The sequence below is a fragment of the Echinops telfairi genome, unplaced genomic scaffold, assembly GCF_000313985.2.
Source record: "Echinops telfairi isolate 266 unplaced genomic scaffold, ASM31398v2 ScPeMD7_36;HRSCAF=134, whole genome shotgun sequence".
Lineage (NCBI taxonomy): Eukaryota > Metazoa > Chordata > Mammalia > Afrosoricida > Tenrecidae > Echinops > Echinops telfairi.
This window is the reverse complement of record NW_022103934.1, coordinates 1,983,476-1,998,945: the sequence shown is the minus strand read 5'-3', so window position 1 is coordinate 1,998,945 and position 15,470 is coordinate 1,983,476. Positions and strand designations below refer to the sequence as shown.

General features: G+C 51.6%; 1 protein-coding gene across 1 annotated transcript; it reads right to left on the bottom strand.

Annotated features, from left to right (window-relative positions):
• Positions 1 to 1,684: 1,684 nt before the first annotated feature.
• On the bottom strand, positions 1,685 to 7,402 carry OLFM2 (olfactomedin 2). The gene is made up of 5 exons (XM_004716853.3): positions 7,231 to 7,402; positions 5,192 to 5,338; positions 4,326 to 4,545; positions 3,873 to 3,979; positions 1,685 to 2,800 (listed from the first exon to the last, which is right to left on the bottom strand). The coding sequence occupies exons 1-5, from the start codon at positions 7,237 to 7,239 to the stop codon at positions 2,123 to 2,125; spliced, it is 1,161 nt and encodes a 386-aa protein (XP_004716910.2). The 5' UTR covers positions 7,240 to 7,402; the 3' UTR covers positions 1,685 to 2,122.
• Positions 7,403 to 15,470: the final 8,068 nt, after the last annotated feature.

Here is a 15,470-nt window from a genome sequence, read left to right as displayed (position 1 = left end):
CACCTGGTCCTGTGTTCTGGGTGAGGAGGTGGGTCTCCAGGTCCAACTGACCTTTGGACCACTGCTGTGTCAGGTGCCTGATCCGACATACGGAGGATCCTGAATGAGGGAAGCCTGGCCTGCCGCCCACACCCCACCTCACCCCACTATGGGATTTGCCTCCGAACAAGAATGAGTTGGGGGACAGGGTGCAGCTGTTCTAATCCCCCCATCACCATCTCGTCTGAGTGTGGAGCGAAGAGCCTCGCGATGTGCTAACTCAGGGATCGATTCGCTTTCGATGTCGTTTGTTAATTTAAATGGAAATTAATTGCTTTTCCTGAAGATTCCTGTAGAAATTGGTTTTAAATGAGCGCATTAGGCAGTTGCATTTATTATTCATCGGTTTCATTCCCAATATGGCCTCGGTGCCCGCGTTCCTGGAGATCCCAGCACAGAGCGGAGATGATTTAATCAGGGAGGCCATTAATTAGAGATGGGGCGGGACCGGGTGGGGGTGGGGCAGCTCTTCCTCTCTGGCCTCCATCAACCCCACCCCACGAGGCTGCTGTTCATAAGGTTCTGATCCAGACTCAGTGGGGCTGTAAGTTGGGGGAACACTAGGAGTCCCCTGCACCACCACCTCCCTTCTCTCTCAGAAGAACTGGGCCCCAGAGACAGTCCCCACCCTCTTGCTGCCCTCCACACTGTCACAGCCCATGACACTCCAGTGGTCCCCAGCCCTACCCTACCAGTCAGGTCTAACGCACACCCTCGTCTTGGGCCCCCTCTGTGGCTCCCAGCTTCCTTTTAGCCATTTCTTTAAGACTGAGGGTTTAGTCTGCCCCTTATTCCTTTCCAGGGAGCCCTCATGACGTAGTGCTCACACGTTGGGCTGTAACCGAAAAGTCAGCAGTTTGAAACCACCAGCCGCTCCTCAGGAGGAAGACGAGGCTTTCTACTCCCATAAAGAGTTACAGTCTTAGAAACCCACTGGGGCAGTTCTAACCCTATCCTAAAGGGTCGCTGTGAGTTAGAACCGCCTTGGTGGCAGAGCGTGGTTCTGAGTTTGGGTCAATCCCTTCCAGACTCCCTGTCTTACCCTCCTGCCATCTAGACTCCCTGCCCTTGCCTGCCCCACCCCAAGTGGGAATCCATCCCTGGCCAGTCCCGGCCAGAACAGTGGCTGGGGTATAGGGGTGGGGGGTAGTGTGTTCACCAAAGGCATTGAACAGCATCGTCTCAGATAAGATTTGCTTAAAATGATGTTGAAATGACGAAAGTAAATGGAGTTTTTTTTTAAAAAAGAAAAAAAAACCCATCTAAGTTCTTAAGAGCAGCCAAATTGTTAAAAACCCCTGAAAAAGTTGCCTGACTGCTCTGATAATGCGCCAGTGTGATCGATCAGCGAAAACCCCTGATAGGGCATATTCATTTGAGGCCAATTTTCATCGTTTCGAGCCTCCTCGTTTGTTTGGATCACACTGCTTTTAAACAAATTGTTTTCGATCGAAACCATTTCTGCGTTGGGTCTTGCTTCAGTGAGTGGTGAGCGCCAGCCCCAGCCCAATGCTAGCCCTACTTTCCTCAGGTCACTTAAGCTCAAGTCCTGGAACTGGGGGGCCCAGCCCCACCAGGAGTCGGCGTCCACCTGACCCCTTCTTCCTTGGCCCCTACTGGACGCAAAAGAACGGCCCAAGTGCCCTCACGTCAAAGGTCCCGTTTATTCCAGCAATCCCAGAAAGAAAACGTGGAAATAAAAAAAGGAACAGATTCATGCACTCAACTCCTTTGGAAGAGGGTGGTGGGGAAGGGTGTGGGTGGGAAGCAGAGAGGGAGGAGGGAGAGATAAAGAGAACCAGATGGGAAGAGAGACGGGAAAGTCTTTGATGAAAAGAGGTCGAAAGAAGCAGGGGCATCAAAAAAAGAGGGGTGTGGGGCTTGGCAAGGAGAGGGCAGTGAGATACAGAAATGGAGCATCAAAAGGAGAGGGGAGGAACGGCAGGCCACGGTAGAAATGCAAGGGCTTGAACAGAAGCCTGGCAGAAAGGCATGGGAGAGGAGAGGAGACATGAGAGAAGAGAATTCATTAGGGAGACAGGCCGAGTGGAAAGGACCCCCGGGGGCCCTGGCGGGGCAGCCCCTAGGGGTCCCCCGCCGTGCTGATGACGTGGAAGAGCGTGACGTTGTAGAGCACCTGGTGGCCGTTGTTCCAGGTGTAGAGTGCCCGCTCGCGGGGGTTGTAATCCAGCATGGAGATGTGGGAGTACTGGTTGTGGAAGGGCACGTCCGTGTACTCGTAGCTGGACGTGTTGGTGAAGTAGGCGAAGTACACCTTGGCCCCAGCCAGGTGGGAGTTGGTCACGTAGAGCACGCCGCAGATCATGAAGGTCTCGCCGGCGCTGCGCTTGGGGTAGCCGGTGTCCCAGGACCGCATGACCTCGAGGGTGTGCGGGTCCAGCCGGCTGACCACGATGTTGCCTGCGTTCTGGTTGGTGGTGTACACGGCCCAGAGCCCACTCTCGTCCACCATGAAGTCCATGTCGGAGAAGCCACCCCAGGAGTAGGGGAAGGTGTTATTGTAACCTGCGCCGGGGAGGCTCCTCTGCACGAGCACGGAGCGGGAGCGGAAGTGGTACTTGACGACCACGTTGCTCTGGTACTTGTTGTAGAAGAGCGAGCCGTTGTACACCACGTGGCCCGTGCCTGCCCAGGGCTGGGGCAGCAGGTGCTGGATAAAGTTCTGGCCTTTGATGAAGTCTCCCAGGGTGCGGAACTCCAGGACCCGCCGGCCTTTGTAGTAGCCATCCATGTACCAGACCTGCAAGAGCAGCCATTGGTCGCGGTGGGAGCCACCGCCAGGGACCCGGGATTCCCAGCAGCAAGGTAGGGGTCAGCCAGGGCCATTTGAGGTCAACAGTCCGTCTGACCACCCAGGACCAATCCCCGTCTCAATGACTGAGATCGTTTGGTCAGGGAATGCCTGGAGACAGCCACTGAGTGGTCGGTGCCCGGTCCATAAGGAGCATGGGGAATTGCAGTCCCTGGGGATTCCCGTGGCCCAGAAAGTCACTGGTCCCTGGGCACTGGACAGTCAGTGGACCCTGGGAAGGCACAGCGTGATAAAAGCTCATTTGAATTCATCGCCCATGGGGGTAACACCGGTAACCCTGACCCAGTGCCATTGCCATCATGTTCATTAGCACTTGGGAGCACCCTTGTTAGTAGTGCTGGCTGTTGAGTTAAGTGGTGTATACACCACAGCGCTGATAGGATCACGATCACTTTGAAGGTAGGGAAATTGCAGCTCGGAGGCATTAAGGGACCTCCCAAGAAGTAGTGGGACTGGGATAGGAATCTGATGCTACACCCAAGCTTTTAGTTAGCCATTCGTTTCTCATAATCCCTAAGAACCTAAGGATCATAATGGGTTGAAGGTTAGTCACTCTCTGTAACTTATGACGTTCCACGGCCACCAGGGGGCTCCATTAGTCACTAGAAGGTCACTGTTGATGGACAGTTGGGGGGGGGTGTCACATGGCAGTCACAACTATGGAGGCCACTGTAAGTCCAGATGTCACTCAGTGGGGCCGGAGGGGGCCCATCTCTAGCTCTTGGGAAAGTACTGGTCACCGGGTACGGAGAGATGAATGGTCATTGGGAGCTGGTCAGTGGTACTCAGTAACCACTAGTCCTGATACAGTCATGATGGGAGGTTAATAGGCTATGTGAGTTCACCGGATGGCAAAGCCCTCGGTCAGTTGGTGGTCACTAGACCATCAAGGGGAGGGCCACACACCACACTTTGGGCTACAGGAGTCATTGGTGTGGCACCGCTGGGCAGCCATGGGCTATGTCCCTCCCCCTCCCCACGGGTTGGCACGGCCACTCACCCGGCTATCCGCACTGGGGGCCATCGTGTCAGTCATCCAGGAGCCAAAGCGAGACCCCATGGCCCGAATGGTGATGGGGTTACTGACCCCAGTCAGCTTCCCACAGCCTGAGGGCCGGAACAGGAGTGAGAGTGGGGTGAGAAGAGTTCAAGGGAGGCAGGGCAAGGGTGAGGTATTGGGGATCAAGATGGGAAGAGCTCGGATCCGGGGTGAAGGAGGATACAGATATCTGGCCCTAATATGGAATCGAGTTGAGCGGGGGTAAGGAGTTGGAAGTGAAGGGTCGGGGGCCATTCTGAGCACAGCTTCTGAGGACAGGTTCGGCCTCGTGTAGGGAGGTCGGGGTCAAAGCTTAGAGGTTAGAGATCTAAATCATGCTCAGGCTCTGGGCACCCAGGTGGTATTGAGGTTGGGCATGAAGGTCAGGGGTCAGAGACAGGAGGGAAGGCATACCCAGCTTCTGGGCGCAGGCATGGAGCCGGGCCTCCAGAGCCATGACTCGTTGCTGCAGGTCCTCGTACCCATAGGCACCCATCTCTTCCTGGATGGCTGCCAGACTGCCGGAGAGGTTCCTCACCTCCTCCCGAAGGCGCACGATGGTCCGTGTGTCTGCCTTGTACTGCTCCAGGACTAGGCTCAGGGGCAACAGTTCTGTCATCCTGTCCTTCAGTTCCTGCCCACCAAGGTGACATCATCACTGAACTTCAATGCTGACATTTGACCTATACCCAACTTCGACCTCTGATCCTCACTTCATCTCATCTTTTTAAAAAAATCATTTTATTGCGGGCTCGTTCAACTCTTATCACAATCCACACATACATCACTTGTGTCAAGCACATCTGTCCATTTGTTGCCATCATTCTCACATCTGTCCATTCGTTGCCATCATCATTCTCAAAACATTTGCTCTCCACTTAAGCCCCTGGCATCAACTCATTTTCCCCGCTCCCCCACCCCCCCTCCCTCACGAACCCTTGATAATTTATAAATTATTATTTTGTCATATCTTACACTGTCCGATGTCTCCCTTCACCCACTTTTCTGTTGTCCATCCCCCAGGGAGGAGGGTATACGTAGATCCTTGTAATTGGTTCCCCCTTTCCACCCCACCCTCCCGGTATCACTAATCTCTCATCTCTGACGCCTACCTGGTCCTTGATATTTTGACTCACGCCGGACCTCTATGGGTTCTAGATACCAGGCAACCCTTGGCTCTTCCCCGATATGACCCCACTGTTGGAAATAATTAACACCCCACCCCCACCCCCACCCCCAACGATTTCCCCAAACTCTGACCCAAGTCTTGAGCAGCCCACCTGGAAGCTCTTGGTGGAGAGGGACCCATCGGCCCCCCGGAGCCGTGCATCCAGGCTCCGCATCAGCGTCTCCATGCCGCGCACATACTGGAGGTCTCGATACGTCCGCAACTCAAGGACTTCCATGGACTGGGACACATTCTGGACCTGGGGAGGGGGACCGCTAGGGAGCAGAGATTCCTTTCCCACACCCCGTCTCAGGGAAGCTACAGACAAGGCCCAATACTGAACAGACCGGGCGCCTTCTCCTCCCTGATCTTACCAGGAACCTCCATATGACATCCTCAACCCATCCATACTCCCAGACTCCTACCTGGTCAAGTCACCGCCACCAACCACCTCCTCCCTGCTTCCCACAAGATCTGCAGTCCGTAGTCCTCAAAGAGAGCTCCCTCTTTCCCCTGCTCACCAGGACCTGTAGGTCCCGAGCCCTCACCCTCGTTGTCCTCAGACACTGGTCCTCAGGCTCTGAGCTGCTGTACTCCCCCTCTTTGTGCTTGCTGGCCCCTCAACTTGGGACGCTGAGCCGCCTCCATCTTTCTATGGCTGTCCCCTTGGCTCTCTGACATTCTTCGTGTCTCACCACCTCAGGCCTTCCCTGACCACCTTGTCTAAAGGGAACTCACGCACTCTCCTCTTGCCCAGGTTAGCCATCCTCTGGAATGTTCTCACTTGTCTGCTTCCGGCAGGTGAGTGAATCAGCGGCATCTTATCCACCTCTACACCCCCAGGGTGCAGCCTGGCACAAAGGAGGCGCTCCACAAGTAACTTCGCAGCTGAATGCAGGAACTCAAATCCCCCCACACACACCCCCTCTGTCTACTGTAGGGTCCCCATCCTCCTCCTCTACCCGGCTGAGGTGAACTCTATCAAAGACACCACTGAGGATGCTTCTGGAAACACGCAAACCTTCCTGAACAGTGTGCTTCCTGTTGTGAGAGCTTGTAAGCCGTCAGAAACCCAACAGCCCAAGACGGACCGTGGGCGCCAATAACCCACTCATTCCAACACCTAGAGACCCTGACAGACAGAGCGGAACCACTCCTGAGGGGTTCCCAGACTGCAAATCTTTTTTGGTTTTAATCATTTTATGAGGGGCTCATACAATTCATCACAATCCACACATCCATCCATTGTGTAAAGCACATTTGTACATTCACTGCCCTCATCATTCTCAAAACATTTGCTCTCCACTTCAGCCTCTGGCATCAGGTCCTCATTTTTCCCCTCCCTCCCCGCTCCCCCCTCCCTCATGAGCCCTTGATAATTTATAAATTATTATTTTGTCATCTCTTGCCCTGTCCGACGTCTCCCTTCACCCACTTTTCTGTTGTCCATCCCCCAGGGAGGAGGTTATCTATAGATCCTTGTAATCAGTTCCCCCTTTCCACCCCACCCTCCCTCCACCCTCCCTGGTATCGACACTCTCATCACTGGTCCTGAAGGGATCATCCGCCCTGGATTCCCTGTGTTTCCAGTTTCTATCTATACCAGTGTGCATCCTCTGGTCTAGCCAGACTTGTAAGGCAGAATTGGGATCATGATAGTGGTGGGGGGAGGAAGCATTTAGGAACTACAGGAAAATTGTATGTTTCATCGTAGCTACACTGCACCCTGACTGGCTCATCTCCTCCCCGTGACTCTTCCATAAGGGATGTCCAATTACCTACAGATGGGCTTTGGGTCTCCACTCCGCACTCCCCCTCATTCACAATGATGTGATTTTTTGTTCTGATGATGCTTGATACCAGACTGTAAATCTTTACAGGAGCAGACAGCCTCAACTTCCTTCTGTGGGTTGGAACCACTGAGCTTGCTGTTGGCTCTTAACCCCCTCAACACCACCAGGGTTCCTTGTGGACACTGAAAGTCACCGGTACAATGAACAGATGTTGAAAGATATATCCAGAGGAGGGGAGTTGGATTCTCAGCCAGCTCGGAACAGCCCTTCTGGTCCCCTCTGACCTGCATGGGGTGGAGGGAGGGTAAAGTGGAGCAGGGAACGGTCTCAGTCCCTCGGGTACCTAGAAGGCTCCTACCTTCTCCATCAGCTGCCGAAGCTCTCGACTGCGGCCGTCTCGGGAGCAGGTGCTTTGTGCAGGGATGACTGCGGTGCAGATACATTTTCCATCCGGGGCCTGAGCTGAGGTGTACAGCTGCCAGCCCTCCTCTGGGCTCTGGAAGAGGGTCTGTAGAGAGGTCAGGCTGGGGTCAAAGAGCAGCAACCCAACAGGGGGTTCGAACCACCCCATGGGGTCATGACAGATGCCTTTTGTTGGCCAGTGGAATGTGCCAGGCCCTGGGCTGAGCTCAGTCCCTCCTCATGCAGCCCCGTTTTTCCGATGGAAAGACTAAAGGGTCCAGAAGCACGATGAGGCAGCAATGGAGAGAATTTAAACTCACTCTCCCATTCCAAGGAATTAAGGAATCGGAGCCCTTCCACAAGACGGAAATTCATTCTCTTATACACCGTGCAATCCCGCCTCCACAATCACCCACTCACTACGACCCCCAAGCTGGACTTCCTTCTCGACTTCCCACGCCCATGGTGACAGGCTGTGGCTATATCTAAGGGACCAACAGACAACATCATGATAAATGGGGTGTGGGGGGGGATGAAGTTATCAAGGATTTCCCTCTGCTAGGACCCACAACTGATGTTCATGGAAACAGCGGTCAAGAACTCCACGGGTGGATTACATTGGACAGATCTGCTGCACAAGAGCTCTCTAAGGTGTTGAAGACAAGGGTGTCATTTTGAGGATTAAGGTGCCCCTGACCCAGGCCCTGGTAAGTTCAGTGGTTGGATCAGCAGGTGCCAGTTCAGGCAGAAGAACTGAGGCATTTGAACGAGGGTGTTGGGGAAGAATCCTGGACTTCCAGAAGAACAACCACATCTATCTTATAGGCCATACAGCCATTTTGCTCCTGAGAAGCGAGGGTGGTGAGCCTCACACTTTTGACCTATTGAGAGACCAGTCCCTGGACATGGACATGGTGCTTGGTGAAATAGGCAGCGAAAATGAGGATGGCTTGACCCACTGACGACAGCAATAGGCTCACACATGACTGAACAGCAACAAGCATGACCTGCGTGTCCTCTCACCTCTAAGAAGCCCAGGCAAAGTGATGGTCCAAGGAAGGCAGAATGCTCCTGGAGCTTCCTGAACCCTGGACTGCAAGGCACTGCCTTCAGACTCCTGCAGCAAACCTCCAGTCTGTTTATAACACTCAACTATGGCCGTGGCTCCCAAGCCACGCTCCTTCACACACGGATGAGCCTAGCCAGTGTGTTTGAAAACATTTCTGCTGGTCACGTAGAGTCATGCTTTGTGGGTGGGAAAAAATGTTTCTTTTCGGCAGCACTTACTAGTGACTTTGAAAGGCTGACATCTATTGGAGAACCCAAGAGAACTGTTCTTTTTCCCAACGTATGTAAAAATACCCAGTGAGTGACTCTTCTGGGCCAGGCATAGGGCCTGAGGCGGGGGTTACGAAGGAGTGAAGGAAACATTGCCCCATGGAGCTCGTAGAGGAGATGGACTTCAAACACATACCCCCACGAATGCTTCTAGAACCACACGCTGCGGGGAGTGCAGCAGTCTTATCCAGGCTGGGCTTCTCAGGGAAGTGACATTAAAGCTTAACTTTAGAGACTGAGTGAGTGAGAAGGGGAGAGAAAGGGACACGCTTGTCACCGAAAAACCAGACCAGCTTCTGGAGGGATCTGAGGAACCCTGTTCAGGAAGCATGGGGTTGCTCCCTGGATGGAGCTGCTGGCCCTCACTCAGGCTCCCTGGAGCTTCCTCCGAACAGAACGTTTTTTGGGGTTTTTTTTTAAATCACTTTATTGGGGGCTCATACAATTCTTATCACAATCCATCCATCCATCCATCCATTGTGTCAAGTACATAAGTACATTTGTTGTCATCATCATTCTCAACACATTGGCCTTCTCCTTGAGCCCTTAATATTGGCTCCTCATTTTCCCCCTCCCTCCCCATTCTCCCTTCCCTGATGAACCCTTCATAATTCATAAATTATTATTATTTTGTCATATGTTACACTGTCCAACGTCTCCCCCTGCCCTCTTCTCTGCTGTCCACCCCCCAGGGAGGAGGTTATATGTAGATTCTTGTAATCGGTTCCCCTATAACGTTTTTTTGCAGCACATCATGATTTCATTTGTTCCAAAAATACTTCTCCAGCAGCGGCGCAGAAGAAACGCTTTGGCGATCTGCTCCTGTAAAGATCTGTTGTCGATGCTAAGTGCTATTGAGCCGCCTCACGACCACCTCCTGTACTGACCACTGCCCCACCCTGCGCCCTATCCACAGTCTTCGCTGTGTCTGCGCCTCGTGTTGCCGCCGCTGTGTCAATCACCTGGTTGAGGGGTTCCTGTTTTTTGACGACCCTTTCCTTTACCAAGAGCTTGATGCCCTCCAGGGACTCGTCCCCTCCTGATAACATGCCCAAAGTACTTGAGACAAACTCTGGCCATCTTTGCTTCTAAGGAGCGTTCTAGCTATACTTTCAAGACAGGCTTGTTTGTTTCTTCTGCCAGCTAGTTCTTCTGGTCTATGCAGTAGTCTTCACCAACACCACAACTCAAAAGCATCACTTCTTCATTCTCCCTTATTCATTGTCCAGCTTTCCCATACATAGGATTTTGAAAATGCCATGATGACATATTTATTTAAAAAAAAAACACACATTTTATTGAGGGCTCTTACGAATCTTTTTAAAATTATTTATTTAATCATTTTATTGGGGGCTCGTACAACTTTGATCACAATCCATCCATCCATCCATTGTGTCAAGCACATGTGTACATTTGTTGCCATCATCATTCTCAAAACATCTGCTTTCTATGTACTTACTTTTTAACACTTTAACGAAGAGGTCTTTGGCAGCAGATTTGCCCGATACAATATGTCCTTTGACTTCCTGACTGCTGCACCCACGGGTACTGATTGTTGACCGGTGCCATTGCGTCGGTTCTAACTCATCGCGACCTGGTGGACGAGAGACCGAAAGCCAGCCCAGGGCTGCACCATCCTCACCCTGGTGTTGTCTCTGGATCCAGCTGAAATGAAGTATGTGACAAGCTCCATCTTCCCTCGGCTTCTCAACATACAGCACAGGTCTGGTTGTGAGGATCGCTTTCTCGAGGCTCAGGTGAAGGTTGTAGTCTTCCATCCTAGTCACTGAGTACTGCAAGCCCACTTCACTTTCAGCACCCAAGGGGGCGTCGTCTGCCTGTTGTGGCCTGTTGATGAGTCTTCTTCCCGTCCTGATGCCACACAGACTAGTAGCTCACAGGACCTGCTCAGCGTACACATTGAATACGTATGGTGAGGCAGTCCAACTTTGATTCACTCCTTTCCTAACTTTCACGCAGTTCCCTGAGGTTTGGTTCCAACAGCTGCCTCTCCGTCTGTGTACTTCACGGGCCCAGGGAAGGGCTCTTGGATTCGCATTCTTTGCACCATTGTCCGTAAATTGTTATGATCCCCTCGGAGTCAAAGGCTTTTGCATAGTCAATGAAACACAAGTAAACATCTTTCTGGTAGTTTCTGCTTTCAGCCAAGCTCCGTCTGACATCAGCAATGATCTCCTTTGTTCCACACCCGCTTCTGAGTTCAGCCTGAATTTCTGATCGCTCCCTGTTGGTCTGCTGCAACCGTTTCAACGTTATTTTTCAGCAGAGTTTTATTTGTATGTGATGTTAATGATGTTGTTTGACTATTTCTGCATTCTTTTGGATCGCCTTTCTTGGGAATGGGCATAAATATGGATCTCTTCTAGTTGGTTGATCAGGGAGCTGCATTCCAATTTCTTGACATAGGTGAGTGAGTGCTTCCAGCATTGCATCGGTTCATGGAAACATCACTTCCTAGAGCTTTGTTTTGTTTTTGCCAGTAACTTCAGTGCAGCTTGTACTTCTTCCTTGAGTACCATTGGCTCTAATACACATGGCTACCGTGTAAAAGAGTGAACGTTGATCAGTTGTTTAGGGTGCAATGATTCGATATATTCCCTCCATCTTCTTTTGATACTTCCTATTTTGCTCAATATCTTGCTCATAGGATCCTTCATTGTTGCATCTCAGGGCTTGAATGGTATCCGCAGCTCTTTCAGCTTGAGAAATGCTGCGTGTGTTCTTCCCTTTGGATTTTCTAACCCCAGTTCTTTGCACGTGTCATTGTAACGCTTTACTCTGTCTTCTCAGGCTGCCCTTTGAAATCTCCCGTTCAGCTCTTTTGCTTCCTTTCTTCCTTCCTCAGTAGCGACTCTGTGTTCAAGAGCAACTTTCAGAGTCTCTTCTGACATCCATTTTGGTCTTTTTTTCCCCTCTGTGTTTTTAATGACTTGTTTTCTTCATGTCTGATGTACCTGATATCATCCCACAACTCATCTACTCTGGTCCCTGGTAGATGTCAGATCAATTCTCCAGATGGTCTCTAAATTCAGGTGGAGAAATAGTCAAGATCAGACTGCAAGAATTCAATATGTTTCAATACTGGAAACTAGTGTAATTAGTCATTCTTTGTGACTTTTATAAACCATTCCCTAAATCAGGGACAATCCCTTCTTTAAGACTCTGTACTTCCTCCTGCGTGCGCAAATGGCCGTACCTCAACTTCCCTGCCTTTCTTGCACCCAGATGTGACCCAGCTGACACACTGTTAAGTGCCCAGGATGCCCCGTGATGGAGAGCTCGCTCTGTGATCAGAGCCCATGCTGCCTTGGTAGACAGGAAGTCCTTGCAGCGACTCACAGGACACAGTCAAAAACGCCAGGCTTCTTGTCTCTCCAGTTGGGTACCCATGAGGATTGGGTTCTGCCCTCTCCCAGGGAGCCCCACAGCATCAGCTTGCACCATAACTCACCCTGCGTGGACTTCCTTTTCTTCCTGTGTCACCCCTGGCCCCCATTGGTGCTCCTTGGAATGCCTCCCAGGTGAACCTTTCTAAGGCAGCCTGACCTAAAATGAGAGCTGTGGCTGCCCCCACCAAAAAAAACCCCCAAAAACAAACCACCCCCTCCCCATCAATTCTGGAAGAATGCAGAATCCATGTTGCCTCTTTTTCGGGACAAAATCCAGGTCTTTGAAATGAATAAATGAACAGGTGCCCAAGCAGCCCCGCCTGTGCGCTCCTGGCTCTGATCCCCAGACGATTTGGACCGACCACCCCTTTGGAAAATCCTCCTTTGTGCAGAGACGACGCAGCCTCTTTCAACATAATTAACCACCTCTTTCCTACATTTCCTAGCCTTTCTTTTGAAGCAAACAAGCCATTTTCTCTCCACATATAAAATATTGAATTGTAAAAGAGAAGCGGGGTTTAAGTGGCGCGGAGCGAGGGCCTCCGTGGCTTTCCTAAAATAATCGTCCTGAGTTGGACGCACATCACAGGAGTGTTCTCTGCAGCAGGGTAATTAAATGCCTGGGGTTTGGCTGCCAGATCTCGACACACGTAGCTCCTGAGTTTTGCCCAGCGGGTTCAAGTTCAAACAGATAGTCAAGTTCATGTCCCCAAGGAGCCATTGGGATGTCCTCGAAGGCTCAACATTGGGCGAGTCCAAATGCCACCTCACCCAGACTGGAATCATGGGTCTCAAACCCTTGGGAGGTCAGCGCCCCAATGACAGAGAATGGCTTAACCTAAGGGAGACGATCAGAACAGGAGGAGTGAGCCCCCACCATGCCTGCCCTCCCCTGCCCAGGTCTCCAGATATAGAACTTCCCCATCAGGTGGTCTGTGTCTTACGTGCTAGAGATGCAGCCACACTCTTGGCTGAGCTTTTGGTTCAGAGTTTAATATTCCTGCTAATGAGCTCTAAGAGGGTACGCTCTCTGCTCAAGTAGCTGTTCCTTAAACCGTCTTTTCTGGCTGGGTTTTTAAAAGACTTTCACTGAGGCCGCTGCCCCAATTAAGCACCAGGCTCCGTCAGAGGTCCAGGATTAACGGAATATGAGCCACACAGGAGAAGTTTTTCTCGCTGCCATGCCCATGATCATCAGTTCAGCCTCCAGCTTCACTGCCCCCCTAACGTCTTGGTTCAGGAAAACAAGTCCTCATGTTTCCTGGAGACACAGGGATTTCTGCAGGACCCTGGGGCAGCCACCCATTAAGCATTGGCTATCAGGGATTAGAGCGCAAGAGCCTGCCTCTTAATAAGTGAGGATATCATGGTGCTTGAGGCTGGGTAATTCAATCAGGAAGCAGAGGTGTCTCGGGGCTTATATACTTCTTTGTCCCCTGCCATGTTCCAGAGAGGATTCCAAGTGGCTTACAAGGATATGCAAAACACCACGAGATCGTGCCAATTAAAGATGAGAGCAGGAATTAGACGTCTCTGGACTGGCAGTTTGCCAATCCATAGCCCAAGCCTTCAGGTCTCTGCATTGGCATTTAACCCAGCCAATCTGAGTCCCAGAATTTGGCCTAGGGAAACCGTGTGGACAGCCACTCGTTGACGACAAGGATGTTTAAACAAATTGGACAACTGGAATTCTCTCCCCAGCTGTCCAATAATTGGCGGTGTGTGTGTGTGTGTGTGTGGGTGGGTGGGGGTGTTGCTCTCAAAACTTAAGATGCAGCCATTTAAACAGGGAGGTTGGCAAGGTTTTTTGTGTTGGGAAAGAAAAGGCCTTTCTGATGAATCAGTCGTCGGTCTTGCAAAGTCCTGCCCTTTGATCTCTGATGTCATTTCTGTCATGAAGGCCATTGTCTCCAACTCCCGGTCCTTCTTCGTTTCCAACTTTTGCGTTTTGCATTCCAGTGAATACCAATGATTATCCATGCATGTCGACTGCATTCTTGATCCATTTCAGGCTGCAGAAGTGTCTTAAAAAAAAAAAAACAACCCCAAACTTCCGTTTCTTCATCTTTGACATTAGGAGTCAGTGCATACAGCTGGATAGTTTGGGCCTATCCTCAGGAGAGACTCATCCCTGGAGGATGGACATCATGCTTGGTGCGGTAGAGAGTCGGTGAAAAAAGACCAGGACTCTCAATGGGCTGGGCTCAAACACACGGGGGCTGCAACAAAGGGGTTAAAGGCCACCATTGTCAGGGTGGCCAAGGCCCAGGCCTTGGGTCATTGATTCTGTTGTCCATGAGTGGGTTCTGACCGGAAGGCACCAAACCATAGCAAGGGTAATCACAGCAGTCTTGAAACGGATCTTAGCTCGACATTTTCTACAGTCAACACTTATTGTCCTTATAAAGAGTGTTTTTAAAGTTCCTTCAAAAACAATTTTTTCCCATATGCAAGGGAGGCAAAGAAGAAAAACAGAGTAAGGACCTAAGTCAGAGCCAAAAATGAGGCTAAGAAAAACTCATCCCTCCAAAACCCGAGCCCACCAGCATATGGCTGGGCCATAAATTTGGCTCCACGCTCCTTAGCAGCCAACTCAAAAAGGGAAAGCCGGTCGTTGATGCGGTCCCTGGCGTCCTGAGACAAAAGCAGGCCAGATGCTCAGGAGAGAGAGGAACTATTCTGGGTGCCCAGAACAGGCAGGGATTTCTCCCACGGCCCTCCCAAAAAGGCTTCTGCGTGACATCACCAGCGTCTTCCGGACAGCATCCTTACGATCGAAACAGCTTGTTTTTGTCTTTTTTCTCTACTTCTTACCCCCACTTGGGATAGCAGCGTAGAGCGAGATGATGGGGAGCAGAGCCCGCAATCAGACCGTGGGTTTGTGTGTCCCCCACGGTCCCGCCTCTCTGGGTCTCTGTTTCCTCCTCGGTAAACGGAGCCGATTCCTGCGCCCACCTTGCAGGGCTGTTGGCGAGTGGCTAAATGAGCATCGTGTGCAGTTCAGACAGCCGTCAGCGCGGAGGATGCCGTGATGACTGATCAAAGGCAAAGGCTTTGACCTTGACAGCTGAGGTGCAGCTGATCCAAGTGATGGTCTCTGTCACCTCACGTGCGTGTGAAAGCGTGGACAACGGAAACCAAAGGCAAGCAACCGCTGACGCGTTCACACGGCGATGCTGATGAAGGAAGTCTAGTACACCACGCACACTGCCAAGAAACGAGCGCATCAGCCTGCGAGCAGACATAAGCAGACGACCCCTCTGAAGCCAGGGTGACCTGACTTACTTTGGACGTGGCCTTGGGGAAGGCCAGTCATCAGGACAGGACATCCAGGTTGGTCAGGCAGAGGGTCGGAGGAAACCAGGGGCGCCCCCCACCCAGATGGACTCACCTAAGGGAGGCGACAAGAGGCTCAAGCACACCAGTGATTATGAAGAGGGCACAGGAC